The following is a 26,868-nucleotide window of genomic DNA, read 5'->3' on the forward strand; positions in this document are numbered from 1 at the left end:
CACACACACACACGCACGCACGCACGCACGCACGCACGCACGCACGCACGCACGCACGCACGCACGCACGCACGCACGCACGCACGCACGCACGCACGCACGCACGCACGCACGCACGCACGCACGCACGCACGCACGCACGCACCGCACGCACGCACGCACGCACGCACGCACGCACGCACGCACGCACGCACGCACCGCACGCACGCACGCACGCACGCACGCACGCACGCACGGCACGCACGCACGCACGCGCACGCACGCACGCACGCACGCACGCACGCACGCACGCACGCACGCACGCACGCACGCACGCACGCACGCACGCACGCACGCACGCACGCACGCACGCACGCACGCACGCACGCACGCACGCACGCACGCACGCACGCACGCACGCACGCACGCACGCACGCACGCACGCACGCACGCACGCACGCACGCACGCACGCACGCACGCACGCACGCAACCATAGTCACAACCATAGCCATTAAAACATGTGGAGGGGTATTGCATATAAGAAGAAGAGCTCCAGCATCATCACCACATCAGTCGCTCGTTACAAGACAGATAGCAAAGGTTCTCGGCAACATTACCGCTCGGACAACTGGGGAAAGACTCTCAAAAAAACGTACGAGATGAACTATTACGTTCCGATCCAGCAAAATGAAGCGTGCAATAAACCGTAAGTATTTATAACTTTTAAATTCTTTTTTCATATTTATTTTACATTTTTCTATAACTCGCTATATATTCTTTTTACAGAACATTATCGCAGCTGCGCTATACTCCACATACCCCATCCTGGGGAGGAGATTTGCTTTGACTACCACAGCCTACAAATACTTGGACATCGGAATCAGTGTGGGGTCCATGTCATATGTGGAGATGATTCTTGGCAACAACAAGGGCAGCCAAATAATTTTACCATATACAACATGGAAAGCATTCATCGAGAGACGTGCGGACATTGAGCGACTCGTGCGGTCAACTTTGCCATCTTCAAGACTTGTAATTTGCGATTTAGTAATAGAAATAGTAAAAATACGTGATGAGAATATTGTAAAATTAACGCTGCTTAATACCAGTTTATATATGAAACCGTTAACGATATTATTTTTATATGAACTCGAACACTGTGCTGAGTATGTATATAACCAGTTGCATCAAAAAACTTATAGTGTAAGCGATAAGTATAAGCATTTTGCAAGTCTTTTACGCCAAAATTATATTACTACTAAGCACGATGCTGTAAAGCTATTAAATGAAAGATACGATAAAACTTGTATCATAGATTGCGAACTGATGACCTATGGCGTGAATAATATTTTATATGATGCTTTGTGTAATAATTAAATGAATATGTATTTGTGTGAAAATTTAAAAAATTTATATGATACACCTTCTTTAATAAATAAATATGTATTGGTGTGAAAAATTAAAAAAAAACATTTTTATAATTATTTTTCCGACCTACCTACCTATTATTCCAAAATAAAAATTATGTTAACTAATAAAATGGAAAATAGGAAATATGGAGGATAAAATAACATACAAAATTTACATATTTTTTTATTTATTGTTAGACCAATTAAATATATTTTTTTAAATACATTTGTAAAGCACAATTGTTTACATGGTTCTGATAACGTAAGACATGCATAATATCCATTTTGTTTAGAGATTCATTGTCTTCTGGCGTCGTCACTTTGTTGTTTATGTAATTTTGCGCACAACATTGGTCAACGGGTTGTACTGAACCACGCGATCGTGTATGATGAGACAGTACGCGGTGGTACTCGCGGGCACGTTCTCTTTGCATTCAAACTCTAAGCGCACGTCCACGGTTGCGCTCTTTATCGATTCATTTTGTCGAGAGCAATCGATAATCACAAACGGACCTTTATGTCGAAAATTTGCGACAGTTTGATTTGGCTCGAGATAATTGTATTTATAATAATTTTTACAAAAACGTGTGTACGTGTCGTAGAGAATTGCCCATCTGTTTCTATCGAAATCCAGATTCATATCATCGTACGGATAACATTCTGAGTTTAGATACAGTTTTACGTTCGTTAGTTTGCAATGATCGAATCGGCTCGCGTCATCGAGCATAACATTCTTCCGACCAGCCTGCAGAGCGAAGATGACGTAACGCGGCTTCTCGAGCTGAGTAGCGGTCTTGATGGCCCACGAATGTTTAGTTGTGCGTTGTAATAGCGGAAACTCGTACAGATCCCACGAACGAAAAGCCATGCTGAGGTATCGCCCGCTTTCTAGAGCACGCAGCATCGACAGTTTATTTATCTCGTTCAGCAGCACGTGTGGCATTCGCCACTGTACTTTGAATAATTCAATTTCAGGTTCTCTCGCTGGATCGCCAACTAGACAATTATTATCGTTGCGCGAGCGTATCAAGATCAACTCATGACGGGCGTTAATCACCACGCGTCTATAATCTTCACAAAATCCTAGTAGCATATTGAGCGGTACGCAAAAATTAAAGTATCCATTCGGAGAATTCCACGGCTCCCAACCAGCGTTATTTGCAATCATAATTCTGTCGGATGACATAGTAATATAATTCTTGAGCGCGCTGGTTATTCCAACGTTTCTGTTGCGATCAATCTCCACACCGTTGAGTTCATATCGAATCTCATCAAACATGAACGCAACGCAATTATTCCCCAATGTCACATCAGATCCCGCAACCGGTTTTTTTATCGTAAGTTTTCCCTCGATGTATAGAAAACTTTCGGACGATAACGTGTATAAATCTTGCTGTTGTATTCTTATCTCATCGCTGTATTCGAATGTTGTGTTGGCGAACGGATTGTACGTGTGATTTTCAATCTTAACGATACGATCGTCAAAGATCGGCTCATCCTCGATGTTTAAGATGTTAGTCATTGTCGCACAGCGTATCCCAAAGATTGTAGAAATGCAACGTTGGACGCGGTAAGTTTCTTTTTCGTGATGCAACCGTTTTTTCTTGGTGGTTGAAATTTACTACTAAATGTCGGGTTTGTAAATGTTGGTTTTGTAAATGTTGTGTTATCTCTCACGTGTCCATTCAATATGAGCATCTCATACACATGCGTTATCGTCGTAGTCGTCGTACGTGCAATCTGACGGTAATTTCTTCACCTCGAAAATCAAGCAATCGTCCGTGCTGGTCGACGACGCGTATCATCAAATCTGAAATGCTTCGTGCGGTGATCGGTAGATAAATGATCTGCGACGGTATTTCCGAGATCTTATATCCCGGCGCAACGTTCGGAGAAAATTCGTGTATCGTATGCACGCGCTTATCGTTACTGTATGCGCTTGAAGTCACGTTACACTCTACGCGGATAATATTTACGTTGATAATGTTCGGTAAGTCATTATCAACGTAATTAATCGGTAAGTCCGATTTGTACCATTTATGCGGCGGTAATATACGATCTAAAGAAAATCCTAGCAACGATCCAATGTTGTTGGGCTTGCTAAAATTTATTCTGTAAGCGCACTTTATCTCGCTTCTTATCGTATTGTTATTAGCGCGGAGCACTATCGGGAAATCATCATTTTCATCGTCACCGTCGTTATCACGTTTTTTTTATCCTCATCGTTAATCGCATGTTGCCGACGTTTCAGTGGAATTGTACGTTTCAAAAATTTATTTATAGCCTGTAGTTCATACGATCCCTCAGGAATCGTAATTTCCACGTCATCTTCGTCAAAGTAAAATTTATTATTCGAAGCATTTACGTTGGGAATTGTGTTGTAAATCTCAAAATTCATGAGACCGAGCTCATAATCGTCATCGCTCAAATCTATGGCGGGAAAATAGGTTGTAGCGAGGACGTTGCTCTTTCCGGTGAGCGTAAGTATCAGCGACATGATTGAAAAACCGTCCAACGAATACTGAGTTAAATAGCACGTTGTCAAGCTTTAAATTCATACGCATCAACCGTTCGAAGAAACTGTAGACACAGTTGTCCACAAATACTTTGATTGTAGGTTTGATAGGACGTTCGATTGTACTCTATCTTTGTCACATCGTTTCCGAAATATCGTACAAGTTCTTTAGGTGGTCGAAGGTTGCCAAAACTATCGAAATATATCACGTGATTGTTCCTCTTTGCGTAGGCTACCCAATGAGTACCGGGACCCGTTACATCATCCAAATTTACGATACCGCTCTCGTTTCGACACGGGCTGCTTATCGGTAATGCGTTACGCATGAAAACTCCTCTAAAGTATGGAATACGCATACGAATAGCCAGTTGCTGCAGTTGTACATTCGTCATTGCATCCGTGGGCATTTTTAACGCTTTTTCGATGTTTTTTTTTCTTTTGATGTTACACCTTTTCCAGATTTGTATGGAGCGAGGTACAGCCCCCGTCCATCTGTGTACGGACCAAGATACAGTCCGCGACCTTCCATCGTGCGATTGTGACGCTGCAGCTCCTCGAGTTGTCGTCGCGCGACTTTGCTGTCGTTCACCGCTTTCGCCACGCCATCCGCTCCACCAATCATGGATCCGAGCGCACCCAATATCGGTAGAATCGGTAACATACCGCCTCGTTTCACCGTAGGAAGTACTCGTTTCTTTTTTGTTGTCTTTTTCTTTATCGACGTCTTCTTCATGCCCATACCAATCTTTGTTTTAGCTTTCATAGCTGCCCAAACGGCTGCAGCAGCAGCTTTCTCTTTCAGAGTTGAATCTCTAGCAATTACACGTTCTAGCGCTTTCGCGGCGAGTACCTTGTCCGCCACGTGTCGTTTAGTGAGATTGTTGTTTTGAGAATAAGCAATATCGTGTTCACGACACGCTGCGTCCAGTGGATTTATACCCTGATCGCCTCTGGCTAATCGCTTTTCCAAGTGCGTTCCTGGGCCGCAAAACTGATATCCAGGGATATGTAGCTCAAAAGGAAGCGCGTTTATCACGTGATTTAATAAACCACAACCCGTCGGCATTCGCTACAATTCTTTATCAACGGTGCGGGACCGTCGATGTGCGTTCTCTGCCACGGTTGATTGTAATGCTCGTTGCAGCGGCGATAGCTTTGAACTTCAGAATCCGCTTTTATATGTTTCGGAAGTTTATGCCATACGTGATCGAGGTAGTTACCATACACTTGTAACAGAACAGGTTTCGATATAAATTGCAACTGAGCGATGCTTAAATTAAGAATATCGGAGGGATGTGATAACAGCACGAACATCTTTGCTACTGAACGATTCGCGGTTTTGCATGCATATAAATAGGCGTTCGATCTTACCCTTTTATCTAGTAGAAAAATGAAGTTCGTACGACAACCGCTGGCGATACGCGTTACAAATTATGATGACAGGTTGTCACTAATAGGTGATAGCGGTGGGAAACGTAAGCATGGTGAAATGCTACCGAGTACTATACGTGCGATTATTTGCGGACCCTCGAATTGTGGTAAAACCAACGTTATCATAAGCTTGTTGGAAAGTCCGCACAGCGTACGTTTCGAAAACGTGTACGTGTACTCGAAATCGTTGCAACAGCCGAAATATCGATATTTGGAGAGTTTGTTAACACCAATCGATGAAATCGGTTACTTTACATTCTCTAATAATAGTGATGTCATTCCTCCGAGCGAGGCGCGTCCAAACTCAATCTTCGTGTTTGATGACGTAGCGTGCGACAAGCAAGATATGATAAGAGAATACTTTGCGATGGGCAGACATTCAAATGTCGACTGCTTTTATCTCTGTCAGACGTATGCTAGAATACCTAAACATCTTATACGTGACAACGCAAACCTACTGATCTTGTTCAAGCAGGATAATACGAACTTAAAGCACGTATACAACGATCACGTGAATACCGATATGACGTACGATGATTTTTATACATTGTGCCGCGATTGTTGGCAGCATGATTATGGATTTCTAGTGATAGACAAGGACAGTGAACTTGCTAATGGACGATACAGAAGAGGATTTAACGAGTTCGCGGTACCACGGAGCGGTTAGTTGTTATCGATACGTTAACGTTGGACAAACATCAACATGGCTGAGAACAAAGATATACACGAGCGTGAAAAAATTGCAAGGGAAATTGAGAAAACGAGTGAATCGATTCGAAAAAAACATCGTGCCTTAAAGACCGGTAGGATCGAGGAGGATATCGCGGCTAAGAAGCACTTTGAGCCTCTCATTAAGCCGCTGCAAAAGATCATCGACAATTCAGTACGCACACAATAAAAGACGAACCGCGTGATGATGATGTAAGCGTTGAAACATCGTTCGCTCAGAAAGATACGATACAGAGTAAGATAAAGAGGAAACGAAAAAACACTTCGATGGATCACATCTTAAACGAATCGTACAAACTTATGCGGCATACATTAAACGACGCGGTAGATTTACCATCGATACAGCAAGAGCAGCAGCAGCATATGTCAAACGATGCAATGGATTTGCCTACAATAGCGTCCACGCCGCGTACGGTAACTGCAAACCCAACGATATCCAGATTGCTTGAAAACGATGTTTTCGAAACTGTGGACGATTCATTTGCGGTGACCGTTCGAAATCACATGCAAACGTCGGAGGGTCGAAAAGCGCTGTTACAGCACTTTGGTCCGCTAAGTCGAGAGTACATCGGAGATTTTCTCAGCGGTCGTGGTGAAAAAAAGAAAATTATAGATATCGTGTACGGTGTTTATCTGGGCAAGGATGGAATGATGCTTGGTAGTAAAAAGTTTGACGTGGACGGTGAAGATAACATAATTGTCGATGGCATGCGCTACGTTGGCACACCCGGTCTTTACGAGCTAATTTTTAAGAGATATCCCGATGATTCTCTCTACACGGAAAATGATAAACGAAAGTATAAAAACATATTGCTGGCTACAAACGCACATAAACGCAATCACATTGCACACGGTCGATTATTGAGCAACAAGGGATACAAGTATAAATATGTAATTTCACCGTTATTAAAAAACGAATTTACGGTTGGAAAAGGATTACCTAACGCTATGACATTAAATGATAACGCGATCGATTACCAGCACTGGGATGATCCTAACGAGCTAGTGGATCGCATACGATTGCTCGAAGCTTCGCGTCAAGCTGGTCACAACGCACACGACAACGAGATGCTGTCTATCATCGAGGAACTTCGCGAGGCCGGTCTTATTATAAATTAACGTGGAGAACGTTGAAACGAATCAGTTGATCGCCGTCATCTCATATCGAAAAATGCCGATCGACAAATTTGGGCTATCCAAACTGAGAAACGACACCGACGATTCGTATCATCATTGGAGCGGTATAGTGAGAAATTATGTGCGTGAAAACGCTCTGTGTTGCGTTGTAACAGACTTTGACGCGAGATTGCGCAAGATTCGCCGTCTAGCGCAGCCTGAAATTAATACCGACGCTGCCAACAAACTATACGTGGATCAGTATATTAAAACCTTGATGAACCACCAGAAAGAATCAGACGAGAGGTTGACTTCACTTGAGAAGGACGTGCGAGCGTTGCAGATTGCGATAAACGAACTTCAACGTACGATTATAAAAGCTGAGTCAGAAACAACAACGAACAGCAATGAGCGGCAATGAACGACGAAGAGACGGGTACGAACGTCTAACGAATAATTTCGAAAAATTTCTGAATCAACAACGAACGGTTAAGGGGGTCGATTCTGTAACTTTTATCGTGGTGAACATGCGAGCCAACTCACAAATCTTGATTCTGTAACTTTCATCATAGTGTAAATGCGAAATTTCTTGTCGAATGGTGAGATCCGAGAGAGAAAACTGGAAGATAGAACGAGAAAGAAAACAAGGAGCATCACATTCGCGATCGCGACAGCAAGTACACATTTTTCGACGCGTTCTGTAATTAAGGTTAGAATTGATCCATTAATCATTATTAATTAAAAATCATTAATTTATAATCTCTAGTTAGGTGTGATAACTATTCAGTGAACAAAATCACTGAATGTTTATTAACTAATTTTTTTAATACCCAATTAGGGTAATAAAACTTTGACATAATATTTTTCGGTTGAAACAATATAGTCGTATTGATTAAAACAATATAAACACTTATAAAAAATTATTTAAAATATAAATTTATATTCTATATCAAACACACTCATTATTGTTATTTATCTTGCGAATTCCAAGGAGAATGTCGTTGGGTCGTGATACAATTATAATTATAATTACAATTACAATTACAATTATAATTGGGTGAAAGTGTTACATTTGCGATGCCTCATTATTGTTTCTTTTTTACCATAATTTATTGAGAATATTTATAATTTAAATTTAAAAGAAAGAGATTATCACTTTAATAAACTTTTTACAGGACTTTAACTTATATTTTTTTAGCACTTTCAAGTTCTTCAATAAAACATGGCAATGTTCATGGCTGCAATTATTTTATTTGATGACGATGACGAAGAAAATGATAACCAAGTTATGAGAGTAATGCGAAGGACACTTAGAGATGTCTCAGATCCTTTCTTGGTTCCCGATAATGAATTTTGTAAGCTATACAGGTAAGTTTCTATATTTAGGCTACGTTCTAAAACATTTTTTTCAAGGAAAATTTTACTCAAAACACTATAGTGCATGTCACATATATTCAAGATTTTCACAAAAATTTCCTGGTTTTTGAATGTGCCCTTAAAGCTTTTAATAATAACAAATGTTTATTGCAGCACATGATTACATGCTTTTTATATATTTTAGACTGACGAAGGATACAACTCGTACACTAATTGCAGAATTGATTCCATTTATGCCTGAGAAATCGCGAATAACTGCGATATCTTATGAATTGCAGGTAAAATATATTTAAAATTATTTATTTATTTAGCAGCATTAATTTCTTAATAATTTCTTAATAATTTTTTAAATCTTGATTTAATATGTTATTTTATTTTAGATATTGGCATCGTTAAGCTTCTTTGCAACAGGATCCTACCAAAGAAATGTTGGTCAAGATTTTCTTACTTGCATGTCCCAAACTTCATTAAGTCGTTCTCTTCATGCAACTGTCAATGCATTGAATAATGTAATGAACAACTGGATTCGTTTTCCAGTAACTGCAGACAGAATTGAAGAAATCAAACAAGGGTAATAATTAATTAATAGTAATAAGTAATTAATAGTTCTATATATAGGGTGAACAAGGATATACAGGGATTCTATGTATATATATATATATATATATATATATATATATATATATATCCCGAAAATCGAAGGTAAGAAGATAACAGCGCGAAAATTGATGAAGAATTAAGTAATAGAAATGCCATTTTTTTCTTATGAAATACTTTATACTTTTTAAGTATAAAGATTTAAAGTATGACCACTTATAAGTATTTGTTAAAGTCATTTATCTGTGTGTCATGTATGTGTGTCTGTGTCGTGCGTGTAATAATATTAAATTTGGAACACTACGATGGATGACATATGGACATAATGACTTTAATGAACGCTTATGATTTTTATCTTTATACCTTTATAAACTTTTACTTAAAATTCTATTTAAAAAAACATGCACTTTTACTATTCAATTTATCATGAACTTTTATACTATAATTTACTTGATTTTGGAAAATATTTTATAAAAATCACTTTTTTCAGATTTTTTAGAAACGGTGGTTTTCCAGGAGTAATCGGAGCAATCGATGGAACACATATTGCCATTTTTCCACCCGAAGCTGAGAGAGAACATTTATTCATTAATAGAAAGTTATATCATTCGCTAAATGTGTTAATGGTAAGTATATAAGTATTTATATAAAAATATAGAGGAAGTATAGAGGACGTTAAAAAGAAACATTCAGCATTTATATTTATGATTAATGTATGCAACATAAAAAGATAATTTTTTATATACAATAATAACAAATAATTACTAAATAGTAAATGTAATTTCAGATTTGTAATTCTGAGTGCGAAATTCTTGCCGTAAATAGTGCCCATTGTGGCCGAACACACGATGCTCGTGTGTTACGGTCCTCAAGAATATTTGCTTATTTAGAAAGGAGGCACAGAGAAGGTGAAACAAATTCCTGGCTTCTAGGTAAATAACTACATCATGCAATAAAAATATTAATACACAAACATAATTGTATTCATAACTTCACTGAACTTTTTTAACGGTATTAATTTTTTCTTTTATTTTGAAATAAATAATATTAAAAGGCTAACATTGTATGCACATTCTAGGTGATTCTGCGTACCCTCTTCTACCTTTTCTGCTAACGCCCAAATTAAATGAAGTAGAAGGAACTCCAGGTGCAAGATACACAGATCACCATGTTCGAACTCGTTCAGCTATAGAGCGCTGTTTTGGCATTTTAAAAGGTCGTTGGCGTTGCTTACGAAAAGAACGAGCTCTACATTATAGTCCACAATTTGCTGGTAATATCACTTCATTTTTCAAATTATTTTATAGATTTTATTTTTATAAATTTCTGTAAACTATAATTTTTTATAGATATTTTTTGATATATTTTATTTTATAAATTTCTTTATGATAAAGTAATTATATTATTTAACTTTCTTTTTATAGTTAGATTAGATCACCAGATTATTTACTATGTTATTTTGAATGTAGGTAGTTACTATTTTATAATTCTATTATTTATTTCAATGTATATACGTTTGTGAAATACTTTCTTACAGCTCTCGTTGTCAATGCATGTTGCGTCCTGCACAATATGGCAATTAGATGGAGGGTTCCTAATGAGGAAACATATTTAGATGAACTAGATGTTATACCACCGATACCATATAATGATGTTGATGAAGAACATGGAGAACAAGTTCGAAATAGAGTAATCCAGTGGTATTTTACCAATTAATAATTCATTGGTATTTTAGTGATATTTTATTGTAAAAACATTTGATTATTTTAATATATGCTGATTAATCTTGAAAATTTAAGTTAAAAATAAAAATACTCAGCTAAAAAATACTCAGCAAATGTAAATACATCATAGTATATACAGGATATTCTACTTTGACGAAATCAATCATTAACAGAATATTTTAAAGAAAAATAAAATAGAATATTTCATCCGTCAAGTTTTTAGATTACAATTTAGATTACAATAAAAATTATACCATGTACATTATAAATAGTCTTGTTTCAAGTACACATTTAAATTTTATACATGTACATTTTATTTGACAGAGAGAAGATTATCTATGTACATTAAACAATACATAAAAGAAATATTAAACTAATATATTATGACTTTCATTTCTTACATAATATTCTAAAAATGTGTTTTACAGTTTAATTGCAAAACATATGGACCTATGGATAACTAAGTTTACAAGAACGTTTTCTATAACACTTTGGCTTTTGCATTATTAAAATAAAGCAACAAATTCTTTTCGACTTACTTTCTACTTAGTGTCTTCGCAATATATTCCACTCCATTTTACAATCATATTTCATACAAACGTAAGTATAACAAACGACTATTATCAATGTATCTTACATAAACAGTAAAATAAAAATAGATTAAAATTTAAGAAATCCCATTATATAAGTATTGCAGTTCAAAACAATTTAAAAAGTGAATAATCGTAAACAAGTGCACTTATTCCAAGTATTGTGGAATAATAGCTTTAGTAACATTTAATAATTCGTCCACCTTTTCAGTTAATAATGTAAGTAATTTGGTATTCTCTTGGTGTGCTTTTTTTTAAATTCTAAGTCTTCTTTGGCTATGGCTAATTTTTCTTGTTTTATTTGCAACATTTGCTCGTTATTATTAAAGTTATCACAGGTATATTGCTTTAACAAGTGTTTTACATCTTGCTTTATTTTCTTGTTACTAGTATCTGAAAATTAATTTAATAATTTTATGTTATTAATATCGCTTTTCTTCAATAATAGAATGTTAAAGAGTCAAATAAAGTAAAGTAAAATATTATTAATATCATCTTAAAAAAGGAAGAATTTACTTTAACTTACTTTCGTCGTTAGAACATTTCCTGTTTTTTTGTGTGTCTTTTACATTTTCTTTGAGTTCATTAGAAGATATCTGAAATAAAATAAAATATCTTTATTACATACTGCCATATTTACTACTTTACAAGAAATAAATCTATATATGAAGCAACATACAAAATCTGCATCGACATTTATTATATCGCTGTGGCAGGAATTTTCCTAAAAAATAATAAAAACACTGTAAAAGCTTTCAATTTTGTATATATAAATAATATATATGTAAAAATTAGATACATATATTTAATATTAATTAATTTTAAAACTATAGTAAAATAATATTACCTCAACATTAATCTGCCGGAAAGAAGTCGTATCCTGTAGTCTCTGAGAATATTTGGTACTCTTGAATGTCTGCAAATTCTGCAAAGTCTACAAGGTTTCAGTTTTAAATATTAAATAATAATAATGTAACATAAATATTATAATTTTCTATTTAATAATATAACAATAATACAACTATTATAATTAACATGTTATATTGCAGTAACATTGTTAAATAGAAAATTATAATATTAATTATAATATTAACTATATTGCTGTTACTTTGTGTTTACTGAGTAACTCCTTAGTAGTTTGCCCGCTCTGTTGATTTTGCGGCATCAAAGGCTTTCTAATCGTTGAATTAGAAGTAAAGTTTGGACTCTGAGAGATAAAATTTTCTTTCATTTGCGAAGTCAAAGAATCTCTTACATTTCCTTTGAGTTCATTAGAAGATATCTAAAATGGAACAAAATATCTTTATTACATACTGCCATATTTATTACTTTATAAGGAATAAATCCATATATAAAGCAACATACAAAATCTGCATCGACATTTATTATATCGCTGTGGCAGGGATCTTCCTAAAATTTAATAATATTAATACATAAATTATTATTCATACCATATATATTCGTGATTTAATTCCGACGTTTCGTAAACATTTCAGCTTACTTTAAAAAAGAACAATCTTAATACATGTTTCAGTATCTAGTTATTTATATCTGAAGAAGTAAATTGAAGTTCACATCGGAATCTAATCACGAATGCACGTGGGTTAAATTTGGAAACAAAATCAAATAATCATGTACACTGCGAAAGCTTTCAATTTTGTATATATAAATAATATATATGTAAAAATTAGATACATATATTTAATATTAATTAATTTTAGAACTATAGTAAAATAATATTACCTCAACATTAATCTGCCGAAAAGAAGTCGCATCTTGTAGTTTCTTTGAATATTTGGTACTCTTAAACGTCTGCAAATTCTGCAAAGTCTACAAGGATTCAGTCTTAAATATGAAGTAATAATAATATAACATTAACATTATAATTTTCTATTTAATAATATAACAACAATACAACTATTATAATTAACATGTTATATTGCAGTAACATTGTTAAATAGAAAATTATAATATTAACGTTATATTGCTGTTACTTTGCGTTGACTAAGTAATTCCTTATTGATTTGCCTGTTCTGTTGATCTTGCGGCATCAAAGGCTTTCTAATCGTTAGATTAGAAGTGAAGTTCGGACTCTGGGAGACAAAATTTTCATTCATTTGCGAAGTCAAAGAATCTGATAATGAATTATTGTCAGGACAGAACGAATTGCTAATAACTCCTGCTTCAGGAATATCATCCATTCCACTGGCTTCAGGGGTGAGGAACTCTAACAAGTCATCTTCAGAAGGACTTGTATCTAAAGTTTTTGCTGGTCCTCCTCCAGTACCTGTTGCGTAACATTTATACATGGCTACCCTTTTCAACAAATTGGCCTTCCAATCACGCCATGTCTGTAACAAAGAAAGCATGACCATTAATAAGATAATTATGTATATTAAAGCCCTAAGCACAATAAAAAAATATTAAGCATAGGAATATATACTGAAAAAGAGAAAAATCTTTCTCTTTTTCTTAATGCGACATGTGTGGATCTGCTATTGCCCGCCCGTACAGATGGACACACTTGCCTTCGGCTCGTGTGTCCATATTCCATACTTACAGGCAATTAACCAATTTACCACACTAGTTGCATAAATATCTATTGTGTGTGTATGTGTGTACCTTTGCCCAGTCTTTTGGCAACTTTTTAGGGCCACAGCCTGCACTGTTGAGAGCTGTTGTCACCTCGTCCCATAATTCATCCTGTAAAAAACATATTCTTATTGATTGTGTAATTTTTATTTACAATTTATTATTTCCATCATTTAGCGTTTGTAAAAATATTTTATTTCATATATATATATATATATATATAACTTATAAAATCACATACTAGTTTCCTTTTATTTTCGCGATTATATCGTAATCATCCTCTTCTAAAGTCGGGATGAGAACGCATAAAATTTATAAGTATTTGTTTCTGTTTCTCCGTCACATTCATTTTCTTTGATTATAAAAAAATTACTGTAAAAAGAATCATAAGTATAAACTGTTATAAAACAGTTATATGAATTGTTTTTGATACTTAACAATAAAGACAACATATTTACCTGATGAAAGAGTTTTCACGTTCACGTGCGTTCACGAGAATCATAAATAAATTTTTTAATGGTTATGATTTCACATTTCAGAGCTTACAAAACGTTTTCCCCCATGGTGACACACTAGTGATTTCGTCTTTTCACTTTGACGTTACAGAATCGCGCGAACAAACTCATATGAGATGAAAGTGCGAAAAGTGAGTGAACTCACTTGAATTACAGAATCGACCCCCAGGAGCGATTGTCAAGTAGTTATCAAACGATACAGGATCGCTATCAAACGACTCAAGAACGATTATCGGATAGCTACAAAACAGTTGTAAATCAGGCTAGAAATGGCTATGAACGACTAACTAATCGATCGATACCTGAAGACAAAGAATGGCTTTTAAAGGACGACAGAAAGAAATAATAAACAAACGACAACGGTAACAAACGACAAAGAACGATAATATAAACGACAACGAATATCAATACGGACGTTAACGAACTACAAAGAACGATAATACGAACGACAACGAACGTCAATACGGACGGTAACGAACAACAAAGAACGTGAAACGAACGTGAAAGAACGTGAAACGAACGTAAAAGAACGTGAAACGAACGTAAAAGAACGTGAAAGAACTTGAAACAAACGTGGAAGAACGTGAAACAAACGTAAAAGAACTTGAAAAAACGTAAAAGAACGTGAAAAAACGTAAAAGAACGTGAAAAAACGTGAAACGAACGTGAAAGAACGTGAAACAAACGTGGAAGAACGTGAAACGAACGTAAAAGAACGTGAAACAAACGTAAAAGAACGCGAAAGAACTTGAAACAAACGTGGAAGAACGTGAAACAAACGTAAAAGAACTTGAAAAAAAACGTAAAAGAACGTAAAAAAACGTGAAACGAACGTGAAAGAACGTGAAACAAACGTGGAAGAACGTGAAACGAACGTAAAAGAACGTGAAACAAACGTAAAAGAACGTGAAACGAACGTGAAAGAAGTGAAACGAATGTGAAAGAACGTAAAAGAACGTGAAACGAACGTAAAAGAACGTAAAAGAACGTGAAAGAACGTGAAACAAACGTTAAACGAACGTGAAACAAACATGAGATCATTAAAATCCGATCGACATGTTAGTTCTGAGAGGTTGCGACTCGTCGAGGAACTGCACGCTCCTGCAAGAAGAAATTTTCCACGAAGACGTGTTATAGTTCGAGGATACGACGACTTGTGGCAGGCAGATATTGTCGAGATGCATCCGTATTCGCGTTTCAACAAAGGCTATCACTATATACTGACTGTCATCGATGTGTTGAGCAAGTATGCGTGGGCTATACCGCTCAAGAGCAAGGGTGGAAGTGAGACGGCTAACGCTATTGCTGAGATAATGGGAGAGAGCAGTAGACATCCGAAAAACTTGCAAACTGATATGGGGAAGGAGTTTTACAACGTCGACGTGCAGAAACTCTTGAAAAAACATGATATCAATCATTATTCTACGTACTCTATAATGAAGGCGTCGGTCGTTGAGCGGTTTAACCGCACGCTGAAGAACGATATGTGGAAGCAATTTACACTTTACGGCAATTACAAGTGGATTGACCTGTTACCACGTCTCGTGTTGAATTACAATACTCGAAAGCATCGAACTATCGGTATGCGACCCGTCGACGTAACCCCCGCTGTGGCTAAAAGACTCTTGGCTACAGTATACAGCGCTATAAAGATCGTGGGTCCAGCGAGATTTAAAATGGGCGATTCAGTACGCGTGAGCAAGTACAAGACGGTTTTTGAGAAGGGTTACACGCCAAATTGGACAACCGAGGTGTTTAAGATTATTAAAGTGCAACATACTAATCCCGTAACCTATCTACTCGAGGATTATCGTGGAAAATCTATAGCTGGAGCGTTCTATGAGCACGAGTTGCATCGTGCGACTCATCCTGATGTATTTCTTGTGGAGAAAATATTGCGCAGGAAGGGTGACGAGGTCTACGTAAAGTGGTTAGGATTCGATGGATCGCATAATTCATGGATACACAAAGACAATGTCATTTAATTCATGCAAATTTTTTTATTATACTCATATAAAAATACAATGTAGCTATATAAAAATAAATGTTTGTGACACATAATAATAAAAACAACATCTTTATTATCCTTCCATCATCCTTAATATGTAATACATGTAAAAAATCTTATTTCATATAAGTTTAGATATATAAAATACGTGTGAAATATAAAATACATGAAACGCTGAAATATAAAATACAAAATAAGTGTAAAACGTATATATATATAACACAAATGAAAAACTATAAAATACATGTAAAATGTAAAATACATAAAACGCAAAGTATAAAATACTTGAATCGCAAAATGTAAAATTAATAAATATATGTAAAATGTAAAATACATTATATAAAATGTAAAATACGTGTACAATACAAAATATATATATATATATATATTATAGGGGTATCTTCCAATGTCCCAACGGCAACGTTTCGGTTGAATCCGGTATGAGATATCGTTTGTTGTCGTACGGACTTAGAGCGATTTTCTTTTCGGATACCGTGTATACTTCGTGCAACTTGGACCGTATACATGACTGGCGACGTGTCAGTTCGATTTCGTTGTGGAGACAGCGCGTGTAATCGTCAAATGTTATAGTTCGCGCGACGACGCTGCTCTTGACACCTTTAGCCTTTTTAGTATCCTTTTTCCCATCCACCTTCAACGCGTACATCTTTGCTCCTAGTCCAACGAACTCTGTCATGATGGCACCATTGTTCTCGTCTTTCATTAAACCTGGTACTTTTTTATTCTCAAGAGGCATACCGTACGCGTTGTCGATCGGATAATCGCTCGTGTCGAATCTAGCAATATCGTGCCTCATGTTTTCATAAATATTCTCGCACTCGACGTGGTATACGAGACTGTCGGTGTCGGTGTACATAACTCTACATTTGTCGTGATACAGCGGTAGCATGTACTCGTGGTGAAATTCGTACAAGCAGATTTTTGATATGTCGAGTATACACATCCCTACGTAGATCGGTTTGTTGAATTTCACCTCGAGATTACGCAATTCGATAGCGATTAAAAGCTCTGAAAATATGCTTCTACTGTGAAAATTCGGTCTAGCGATCATTGCTTCCGCGCCGTACCGTCCCTCCCATTTCGTCAAAAGTTTTACATTAACATGATTGCGTACATTTTCCATTGTTTTACCGAATACTGCGTTGTTCATGAGTTTGTATAAATTTTTTTCAAAGTCGTTTTTCGCGAGAGTTCGAAATCGTGTGTTTAATTCTATGTACTCGCAAAGCCATGCAGATTGGGAGAATTGTAATACGCGGTGTATTTGTGTTACGCGAAGACCGTGGCGCATGCACTGCTGCAGGTTACGATAATGAATAATGTAACGCTTTTTATCGTAAACAGTTGCAAGCAGTTTCTCCTCTCGCGTACCGGGCGGTTTGTCGCGCGTTGGGCAGAATGGTAGATCGGCGTGCACGTCGTGAAGGTGTTGTGGATACTCGATATTGACTTCGAGAATGTAACCCGTGGGCGAATCTGTGGCAATCGCGTTTACGTCAAAATTTGAAATATCTTCAACCCATTGAAATTTAGCGTAAGGCAAAGGTTAACACATTGCCCATCCATACAAATTATTAACGTCAAAGTACATCAAATATGATGATGGTTTTGATAAGTCGTACGATTGCATGTACTTATTATTAGCTCGCGCATATCTGCCTGAACATTGGCTGAGACCGCCACGTATACCGCGTTCTATAAACAATACCATATCGATATCTATAAGTAGCTCAAAATTGACACGTGTATGTTTCAGCATGGCGTCCCACGTGAAACCCGGTAATGTGTAATAATGCGCGGGATCGAGACCATAACTTTTGATACACGTGTCGCGAAAATTTTCAAAAATATCCGCTAATAATAAAACATCTGTTTTCAAATATAAATCGCTATATTCGCCTAAGGTATGGATGGAGAATCGCCTCCAGACGTTTTCGGCGTGCACGTAATTGCTCTCAGATACCGTATCACCAGTCAAAGAACTGAAAAAAGATTCGCGCAGCGGTAAACACGTGTCCTGCAGCTTATTTACGCAATCTACGTACTCGTAGGGAAATACACCTTTTCGAGTTAATAAACTAAATTCTTCATTAGATAGGTTTGCAAATTCAGACCGTACAATTTTTAATTTATCGATATTGAGATACGATGCTAATTTATCGAGACTGGTGTTAAGGAATCTGTATGAATCTATAAATCGTAACCCTATATAATTTCGCGAGTCTTTTTCGGTAGTATCTTTAACAAATTTAGTAAAAGAAATATACTTTTCTTTTGTTATTGGTAGCAGATTAACGCAGCCTTCGAACGCGCTTGCTATTTCCTTTATTATAAAATGTGAATCGTAACCGGATAAATTGTGAAAAACTATTGGAATATAAAATGAATTTTTATAATTTAGATTACAATTTAAATGCGCGGGACCACGATATCTACCGGTTATATGACAATGATCGCGCACCCGCGTATCATCTGGCGTAAACGGTTTATCACAGATGTGACAATGCGTTGCGCTACGGTACGCCTGCCACTGTTCCTTCGACAACGTGTTCATGGGAACATTAGCGGATAAACGAGCCTTAACGTTATGCGCCAATTCTTCTAATTGTTTCGCGAACCATGATATGCAATCGGGATCACGACGAAACCGATACACGGATAACGCGTCGTCGTACGAACATCGCACGTAATAGCCAATGCTGAATACCTGGTGATGCTGGTATGTATACGACCCTCGTTCCGTGTCAGGTTGCGTCTTTTGCAGTATGCACTCCAAATCAGCGTACACGACGAAGGGAAGCCGTTCCTTGTTCTTGTGGTTACGGAACTTCAACCACTTTTTCTGTTCACTCGGCAATAGTATGGCACAGTCATTCATCCGATGGCAGTCTACAGCATGCAATTGTAATTTTTCTTCGGAATCGAAGTAGTGCAAGCACCTGCGAATAACAAAGAAATTTTATTTTTACTATTTAATAAAATTATAAACACGTTTTTATAAAAGAATTATTACTTACCGATCACAAATGTATTTTCTGCATTTATTTTTGCTCAATTGCGAGCTTATAAGTCGGGATAAATTTTTTATCAGCATAAAGTGTCCCACGTTGCCATCGTTATCTTGCATGTATAACAAATTTACATGCTTCTCCTTCTTTTCGTCAGAGAGTCGCAGGGGGGCAAATCTATCCTCTTCGATGCCATATACGTTGATTGAAATATTATTGTTAAGTCGTTCGAATTTTCTAATATCCTTCAGCGCGACTGGAAACTCTATGTCTCCGAAATTCAGAATCGCACTGTAATGCGGATACAATGATTTCCGAGCAGGATGATCTTGTGTAGGATGCAAAGCAGCAACCACCGACCATGCGAAGCACGCATTGTCTTCTGATTGCACGTTAATCACCGCTCTTTTTAACATAATATGCTTCGGTAATGTAATCTGACATCCCGCACGCATTGGATTGTATTTATTTATATTTACAGTTAAATTTAATATACGCGACAACGCCCACCCGCTGTCACGCTCTTGGAATTCATCGAGCGATGTCAACGTGGCCTCGATAACATATCGCTCGTACCATTCGTTTAAATCTGATACTTGGAAGAATGCATAATTTTTTGTATTCACACTCTTGTTGGCACGTTTATCCCCCGCTACAAATTCGCCATTGAATGCGGTATTTACTTTTACACTACCGTGTACGTTTATTGCCTCCCGCACTCGCTCGAGCACAATGTTTTTAGCTTCTTCTAAAAATTGACGTGGTTCGATGTGATGCACATTAATTATTACACCGGTTAAGATACGGCTCTTGAACGCAGTATCTATTTCACGCCACTCAAGTCTCGCGTTATCGCTATTGTCACTAGTGCTCGCGTAATTACCACCTACGTGTATAAAACGTCTTTGCAGTCGCGTTTTTTCACCCTCGAGTCGCGCGATTCTCGCTACCAAAGATTGTCTCTGTCCAACAGCCAGTCGAAGACGCTTGGCACGATTGCGTTCCCCGAGCTGTTCGATGCATTCCTCACATTGTTGTAGCCATGTAAAAAATTCGCTCAATGTAGCAACTCCATTTACTTGTTCTAAGAGTTCGCGTTCCACTTGTTCGAAATTTTCCATTATATGTAAAAATGCAGATTCGTTTAACCCGCGTTGAAAATTTGTGTAGGTTTCACGTTTTGACAAACCGACTATAACTCGAACCCATGATTCTTAGTTCTAAAGGGATGCTTTAAGGGTATCGTCATATATACCCATACTATTTGTAAATAGTAACGTGATCTTTGAAGTCTGTGAACCGTCTGAGCTTTGACGTATGCTCAATCGTAATAAAGAAATTTTTTGGAGAGTGAATATTAAACGTATTCTTAAGTTTTTCAGCAAACATGTCAACTATGATATATATATATATATATATATATATATATATATATATATATAATGATAATAATAATAACAATAATAATAATAATAATAATAATAATAATAATAATAATAATAATAATAATACGAGATAAAAAGTGAAAGGATAGTATGGCGATGAGTAGACAAATGTAAGAGAGACTGACTAAATTTTTATTTTTTTATTTTTAATTTTTATTTTTAAATAATACGAGATAAAAAGTGAAAGGATAGTATGGCGATGAGTAGACAAATGTAAGAGAGACTGACTAAATTTTTATTTTTTTATTTTTTATTTTTTATTTTTAAATAATACGAGATAAAAAGTGAAAGGATAGTATGGTGATGAGTAGACAAATGTAAGAGAGACTGACTAAATTTTTATTTTTTTATTTTTTATTTTTTAAATAATATATATTCTTAATTAATTATTACATATAAAATAAAAAAAATAGTTAATGCAAAAGTATAAATATAAAAATATAAATGTATGTTGTTTAAAAAAACTATTCCTAAATTTTTAAATCGCTGATTAGAGGCTCCAGACTCATTAATCGGTGCAATTTCATCGCGACTCCAATCTTCCAAATCCTCGTCAACCAGCGGCTCCATATTAAACAATTTGCGCAAATCAAATACGTCGGCCATGCCAAATTCTCCATAAGAATGGTTTATTAGATCATCATTATGATCCTGATTGATCTTTCTAAAGTATTGCGTCCAGATTTTCTTTTCGATATTGATAAAGCCGGGGATGTGTATATCAGCGTAGGGAAACCACGGCTGTAAAAAATTTATAATTGTAATTATAATTATATATATATATATATATATATATATATATATATAATGACATTAAATTGAATAATCTACAACTTACCTGTGGTCCTACGGAACCGCGCACCGAAATTAAATTACTCAATGGTATATACATTTAATTTTGTTGTGGTAGTAGTGGTACCGTAATACTATTGGCAAATGTGACACCTGTAATTGGTGTCTCGTCTACGTATACAAACTGTAAAGTATTTAAAAATTATTATTAAATCTATACACTTTACCCCACATAAAACTTGCACTGTCACTTATACTTACACCTTCTACTGGATATATAATCTGTACGCATCTTGCAATATATTTTAATAATTAAATTTCACTTTCAGAAAAACTCCGACGACTGAGCTGCGATCTCAAACGCTTGATCTTTTTGGTCTAAGAGTTGCTCTAAGGGTCTCGCCATATATATATATCCATGCTACTTGTTTACAACTAATAAGCTTATGGGCTTCGACATATGAAAACGTGTTCAATTGTATCGAAAAATTTTTATTTTGGGGTAATATCAAATTCGGATATTATGCAGCTGTAGGTTTTTCCGTCGTGCACGTCGGCAAAAGTATCCAAATGCAATAAAATTTAATATCGACGTGACGATAAAGTTTCGAGTCGAAGAAAATCTGTGTACACTGCCGGACAATGATTCAACCCATTCCATCCTAGCAAAATTTATATAGGACAAGTCTTAGATAAACTTGCTAGGGAATGGGCTGAATCATTGTCCGGCAGTGTACATACATATCTTCGAATAAAATGACTACGTATTAAATGTTTTTGGGAACCGGAAATATCAATATTCGCAGTAATAAAAAAAAAGATAAGATTTACAAAAATATATATATATAGATATGATGAAACTCCTTCCCTTATCTGACACCTGCGAGGCGGCGGATCCAAAGGATCTTCGAAAACATACCCTTCCTCCTCTCCTTCCCCCTAGTGACGTCATCCCCATTGTCTGGCTTAGAACCCGCCTATTACCACTACTCACACACATTAATATTGTTAATTAAATTTTAATTTATTTTGCACATGTCATATGTTTTGTACATTCAGGTTTAACTGAAGCTGAATTTGATGTTACCTCTGCGGAATAGTTTAGGTTTGCCAAACAACGAGCAGCGCGGAAAGAAAAAAGAAAAGATCTTATATAGATTTGAATTTGCTTAAACAGCTTTGATTTATATAGTTATACGTTTATGTGTTATATATTTTTTTAAAGAAAATATTATATAAGTTATCGCGGGCCATGAAGCCTCTCTTTTTTTAAATTTGATTTAAAGCGAGCATCTTTATCCGAGTTTAATTGAATTACATATTTTTGTTCTATAAATATTTTTAATTATCGTTTTTGTTTTATAAACTTTATGTATGTTTGCGTACGCATATTGAGGCGTATAAATAAGATTATCCGGGCTGTGCAGATTTCGCAATAACAATAATGGTTAAAATTAAAGTATTTGTTTTGTCTGTTCTGGGTCTACTCGGAGCAAATCCAAGCAGATCAACGCACTCTAATGGGTTGGCGTCATCGGAATCAACCTATTAGAGTGCATTGGTCTGCTTAGGTTCGCTCCGAGTAGACCCAGAACAGACAAAACGAACAAGGCTTAAGTTTGATTTTCTCTAGGACTGAAAATTATAAAATGTCCAAGTAAAATTAAAATGGCCTATTGTCTATAGTCTATATAATAATCTTACTATAAACACTTCAAGCTTCAAAAATTCATATCAATTAATTGATATTTATAATAATCATAAAATAATCTTTTATTATTTTCGGAGCTTGAAAAGTGAAACTTATAGTAAGATTATTATATATGTATATGTATATCGCACATTAAAAAAAATTTGTAGCGACTCAAAAAATTTCGAAATCTGTTATTGTAGAATCTGAATGTAAGCGTAATGTAATATTTAATATATTACTAAAATAATTAGATTCTCAACAATATTTAATAATTCACAATAAAATTTGGTATTAATAAGGCAATTCATAATTTTATAAGAATATTTAACACAAATAATAATTTTACGAGAATGTTCAATATATTAATTTCTTATCAATATTCGCTTTCTCAATAAAGTTAATATAATGAATTCGCTGCAGGATACAATAAAATATTTCACAATATTCAATAAAATAAGATAATTTCCCAACAACATGCAAGATAATAAATTCACAATATAATGTTCAGTAAAATAATTCACAATAATATATATAATCGATCAAGGTTTTCATATAGATTTATAGTTTTTTCTTGCTCACATCACAGCTGCAGGCTGCTGTCCGTCACAAGAGCCTTAGCGGCACTTACGCGTTAACATCACGCGGATCCTGCGTCCTCCCGCTCGGGAACGGACGCGAAAGCGTGTTATCTCGTGTTTTTGTGTGTGACGTCTCATGTGTTGTCCGTTCATTAACCGTTAAGATTTTTGCGAGCGCTGCATCGCGAGTGCGGCGGCCACAGCGATCTATGGTGTAATTTTTGGACGTCTCGTCTCGACGAAGAACATTCCCGGAGGTCACAGGGTGAGCGGACATCGAGGGAATAACGGAAACCTTTTTCGAGCGGGGGTCCGCAGGTAATACCGCCCTTATCTTGCTTACAATTTGTGTCGTATGAGAATTCCGACACTGCCGCCGAATCACGCTTTCAGGATCCAGCGAAGGCGCGCGAGGCCGGTGTTCCGACGGGGCGACTTCAAATCCGATCCCGCACAAGTTCCGGCAGAGATAGCGACAGCTTGTAATTAATAAACGCCCTCGTCGAGAAGAAGATAACGTCCCGGTGGTGGAGGATGCGCCGGCAAGGAGAAAGGAACCTGCCGCAGAAGAAAGCGCCAAAAATTCCCGTGCACGGGGCCCAACAGTATCGACCGCCACGCTTGGATCGATTAGCAAGCGACGGCGTGCACGCTGCGCGTTGCGCTAAAATCGATTTTGGAAAACCGCGGCCAATAAGGGCTCGACTTATCGGAGGCAGAGTGGGGCGCGTCGCCGAGCGGCTCCCGCAGGATCCAGGATCCCTCACTCGAGCTGCGGACGTTGTATTGTCTTGTGTGTGCGATCCAGATCCCGAGCTGAGATGTCGTGTAAGAGGACGCGGGAGCCGGAAACCTCCTGATCCGGACGAGGCCGAGACGAAGGAGCCGACTTGGTGAGACGAGCGTCGTAAATTGTAAAGCCACCGATTTCGCGATTGGGTGACTCACGAAAGAGTCACGGATTTATTACGATCTTGTAGTCATTAGATTAGAGTCACGAATTTATTACGATCTTGTAGTCATTAGATTAGAGTCACGAATTTATTAGAGTATAGTTGCTTCGCCCGATCGCGTCCGCCCGCGTGAATTTGCTCCGTGCTGTTCGTTTCGTATTACAATTACGTTGCGTGTGCGTCCCGATCCGCAGCCGAGTCAGTTGTATTTTCGTTCTGTAGTCGTGTCGCGAGTTATTGTCATTAACCGCGCTGTGAATTGTCGCGCATTTATAACCTATTGTTAGTAAAATTTGATTTACTTTGTCGCATCGGTATCGCGAATCTCTGTTAATTGCGCTTTCGTCCGATTTCATATCCTTGTCTTATACCGCCTCGTTGGCGAGCTCAGAATAATTATCGCGCATATTACTCGCGGGATCTTGTAACGTGTGGAAGGGCACGAGTCCGTCGCGTGCCGCGCGGGCTCGGAGTTACTGTTCGTCCCGATCGCTCTTGGTGAAACTTGTTATCCTATCGGAAGTTTGGCGTCCACCAACGACGCAGGATAAAGCGTACAGACAAATCGGAGAATTCCCGCAAAATAATCCGTTCGTTAATTATCCCGTATTCACGACATTTAATGAAGGCAAGATCGGTGATTGATCCAGCCAGTGAAGGCAAGATCATTCATTCGTCTGATAAAATTAATAAATTCTTAGCGTCTGGACCTATCACTAATTTAGTTTTTTTCGGTTTTTGTCACAGGTTGGATTTGTACGGATCTGATGAAATTAATAATTTGTGCATTAAATCTTCATTTGTATTAATTCTACTACATTTTCGAGTATTAAATTCACGATAATGTTTCAAATCTTTATTGCGGGACTCTTGGGCTTCTTCTGATAATAGGCCTGTCGGAATAAGTACGAAAGACTCGATGATTTTTGCCCCGTAAAAAAGTATTTTGTGGACAGACGCGGGCATATAATACCATCCATACAGTTTTACATACAGATTTGCTATTTCTGCTGCGTATTCCCCAAATTTTTCAGCATGTATTTTAACACCGCAAGCAATTGTTTGTAAAATAATAGCGAATCTATGAATTAATTCTTTATTAATACCTGTGATCTCTGATGTTAATACCGGATCACGGAAAAATCGCCTCGCAGTGTTACCGTCGTTGGAACTTCCTGAGCCTTGTTTTGGGTAATCCACTAGAAGATCGTTTCTTTTCCGAAACTCTTTTTGAATTTTCTCTTTAGCAACCTTCATCTGTTTCTTCTGTTCACTCGTCCTTGCTGATCATTTTTTTAATTCTAATCGATAAGCGATATGAAGGATGCACTCCATGAAGCGTATCCACGCATGGAGAGTTGAAAGTCCAAAATCGAAATTTTCTTCTGCTTTTTGGGCTATTTTTTCGAAATTGTTCATTTCTGAAGGTGTTACTCCACAAATGCAACACGATGCAGAAGAAGCCGTTCCTGTCAGAGCTTGGCATACTTTTCCATCTATCATGGTTAGCTTCATTACGTGATTAACTTTGCATTTACCAACGTCTGTCTCAACAGTTGTTCAGTGATAACAGTGCTTCGATATTCAATTTTATTCGATTAATATCTGTGACAGTTTTTTCTGGAGTTTCTTTTACATATTCGAAATTAATCACTCGACAATATCTGGTCGAACCAGACTGAGGATTGTGCCAGACTGTTGTTCGTCCGTGAGTATTATTTATTTCCAAAGTCAGTGGTACCATGGATATCATGAAGATCGTTTCATCTGATGTCGTTCCATCTTCGAATTTTTG

At 36.8% G+C, this 26,868-nt stretch overlaps 4 protein-coding genes across 7 annotated transcripts; 2 read left to right on the forward strand and 2 right to left on the reverse strand.

The window, feature by feature from the left end:
* The first annotated feature begins 576 nt into the window (after positions 1-576).
* On the forward strand, positions 577-1,395 carry LOC118646182. Its single transcript, XM_036288541.1, has one exon. The coding sequence runs from the start codon at positions 875-877 to the stop codon at positions 1,355-1,357; it is 483 nt and encodes a 160-aa protein (XP_036144434.1). The 5' UTR covers positions 577-874; the 3' UTR covers positions 1,358-1,395.
* Positions 1,396-1,717: 322 nt separating this feature from the next.
* Positions 1,718-2,911, reverse strand: LOC118646362. The gene has a single exon (XM_036289061.1). It carries the CDS (start codon positions 2,909-2,911, stop codon positions 1,718-1,720), a length of 1,194 nt encoding a protein of 397 aa, XP_036144954.1.
* A 4,561-nt stretch (positions 2,912-7,472) lies between these two features.
* LOC118646063 (putative nuclease HARBI1) lies at positions 7,473-11,252 on the forward strand. Of its 4 annotated transcripts, XM_036288336.1 has the most exons (9): positions 7,473-7,616; positions 7,753-7,889; positions 8,379-8,548; positions 8,742-8,835; positions 8,938-9,128; positions 9,645-9,780; positions 9,942-10,086; positions 10,233-10,427; positions 10,692-11,252. In XM_036288336.1, the coding sequence occupies exons 3-9, from the start codon at positions 8,403-8,405 to the stop codon at positions 10,868-10,870; spliced, it is 1,086 nt and encodes a 361-aa protein (XP_036144229.1). In that variant the 5' UTR covers positions 7,473-7,616; positions 7,753-7,889; positions 8,379-8,402; the 3' UTR covers positions 10,871-11,252. The 4 variants fall into 4 exon arrangements, with proteins under 4 accessions (XP_036144229.1, XP_036144228.1, XP_036144227.1 ...); XM_036288335.1 differs by having other exon boundaries at positions 7,479-7,889; positions 8,356-8,548; XM_036288334.1 differs by having other exon boundaries at positions 7,480-7,889.
* Positions 11,175-15,065, reverse strand: LOC118644147. The gene is made up of 11 exons (XM_036288338.1): positions 14,519-15,065; positions 14,302-14,432; positions 14,091-14,171; positions 13,463-13,819; positions 13,212-13,298; positions 12,834-12,878; positions 12,577-12,750; positions 12,316-12,402; positions 12,148-12,192; positions 11,995-12,064; positions 11,175-11,861 (listed from the first exon to the last, which is right to left on the reverse strand). Exons 4-11 carry the CDS (start codon positions 13,775-13,777, stop codon positions 11,680-11,682), a joined length of 1,005 nt encoding a protein of 334 aa, XP_036144231.1. The 5' UTR covers positions 13,778-13,819; positions 14,091-14,171; positions 14,302-14,432; positions 14,519-15,065; the 3' UTR covers positions 11,175-11,679.
* Between the last annotated feature and the right edge of the window lie 11,803 nt (positions 15,066-26,868).

The sequence above is a fragment of the Monomorium pharaonis genome, chromosome 6 (genome assembly GCF_013373865.1).
Source record: "Monomorium pharaonis isolate MP-MQ-018 chromosome 6, ASM1337386v2, whole genome shotgun sequence".
Lineage (NCBI taxonomy): Eukaryota > Metazoa > Arthropoda > Insecta > Hymenoptera > Formicidae > Monomorium > Monomorium pharaonis.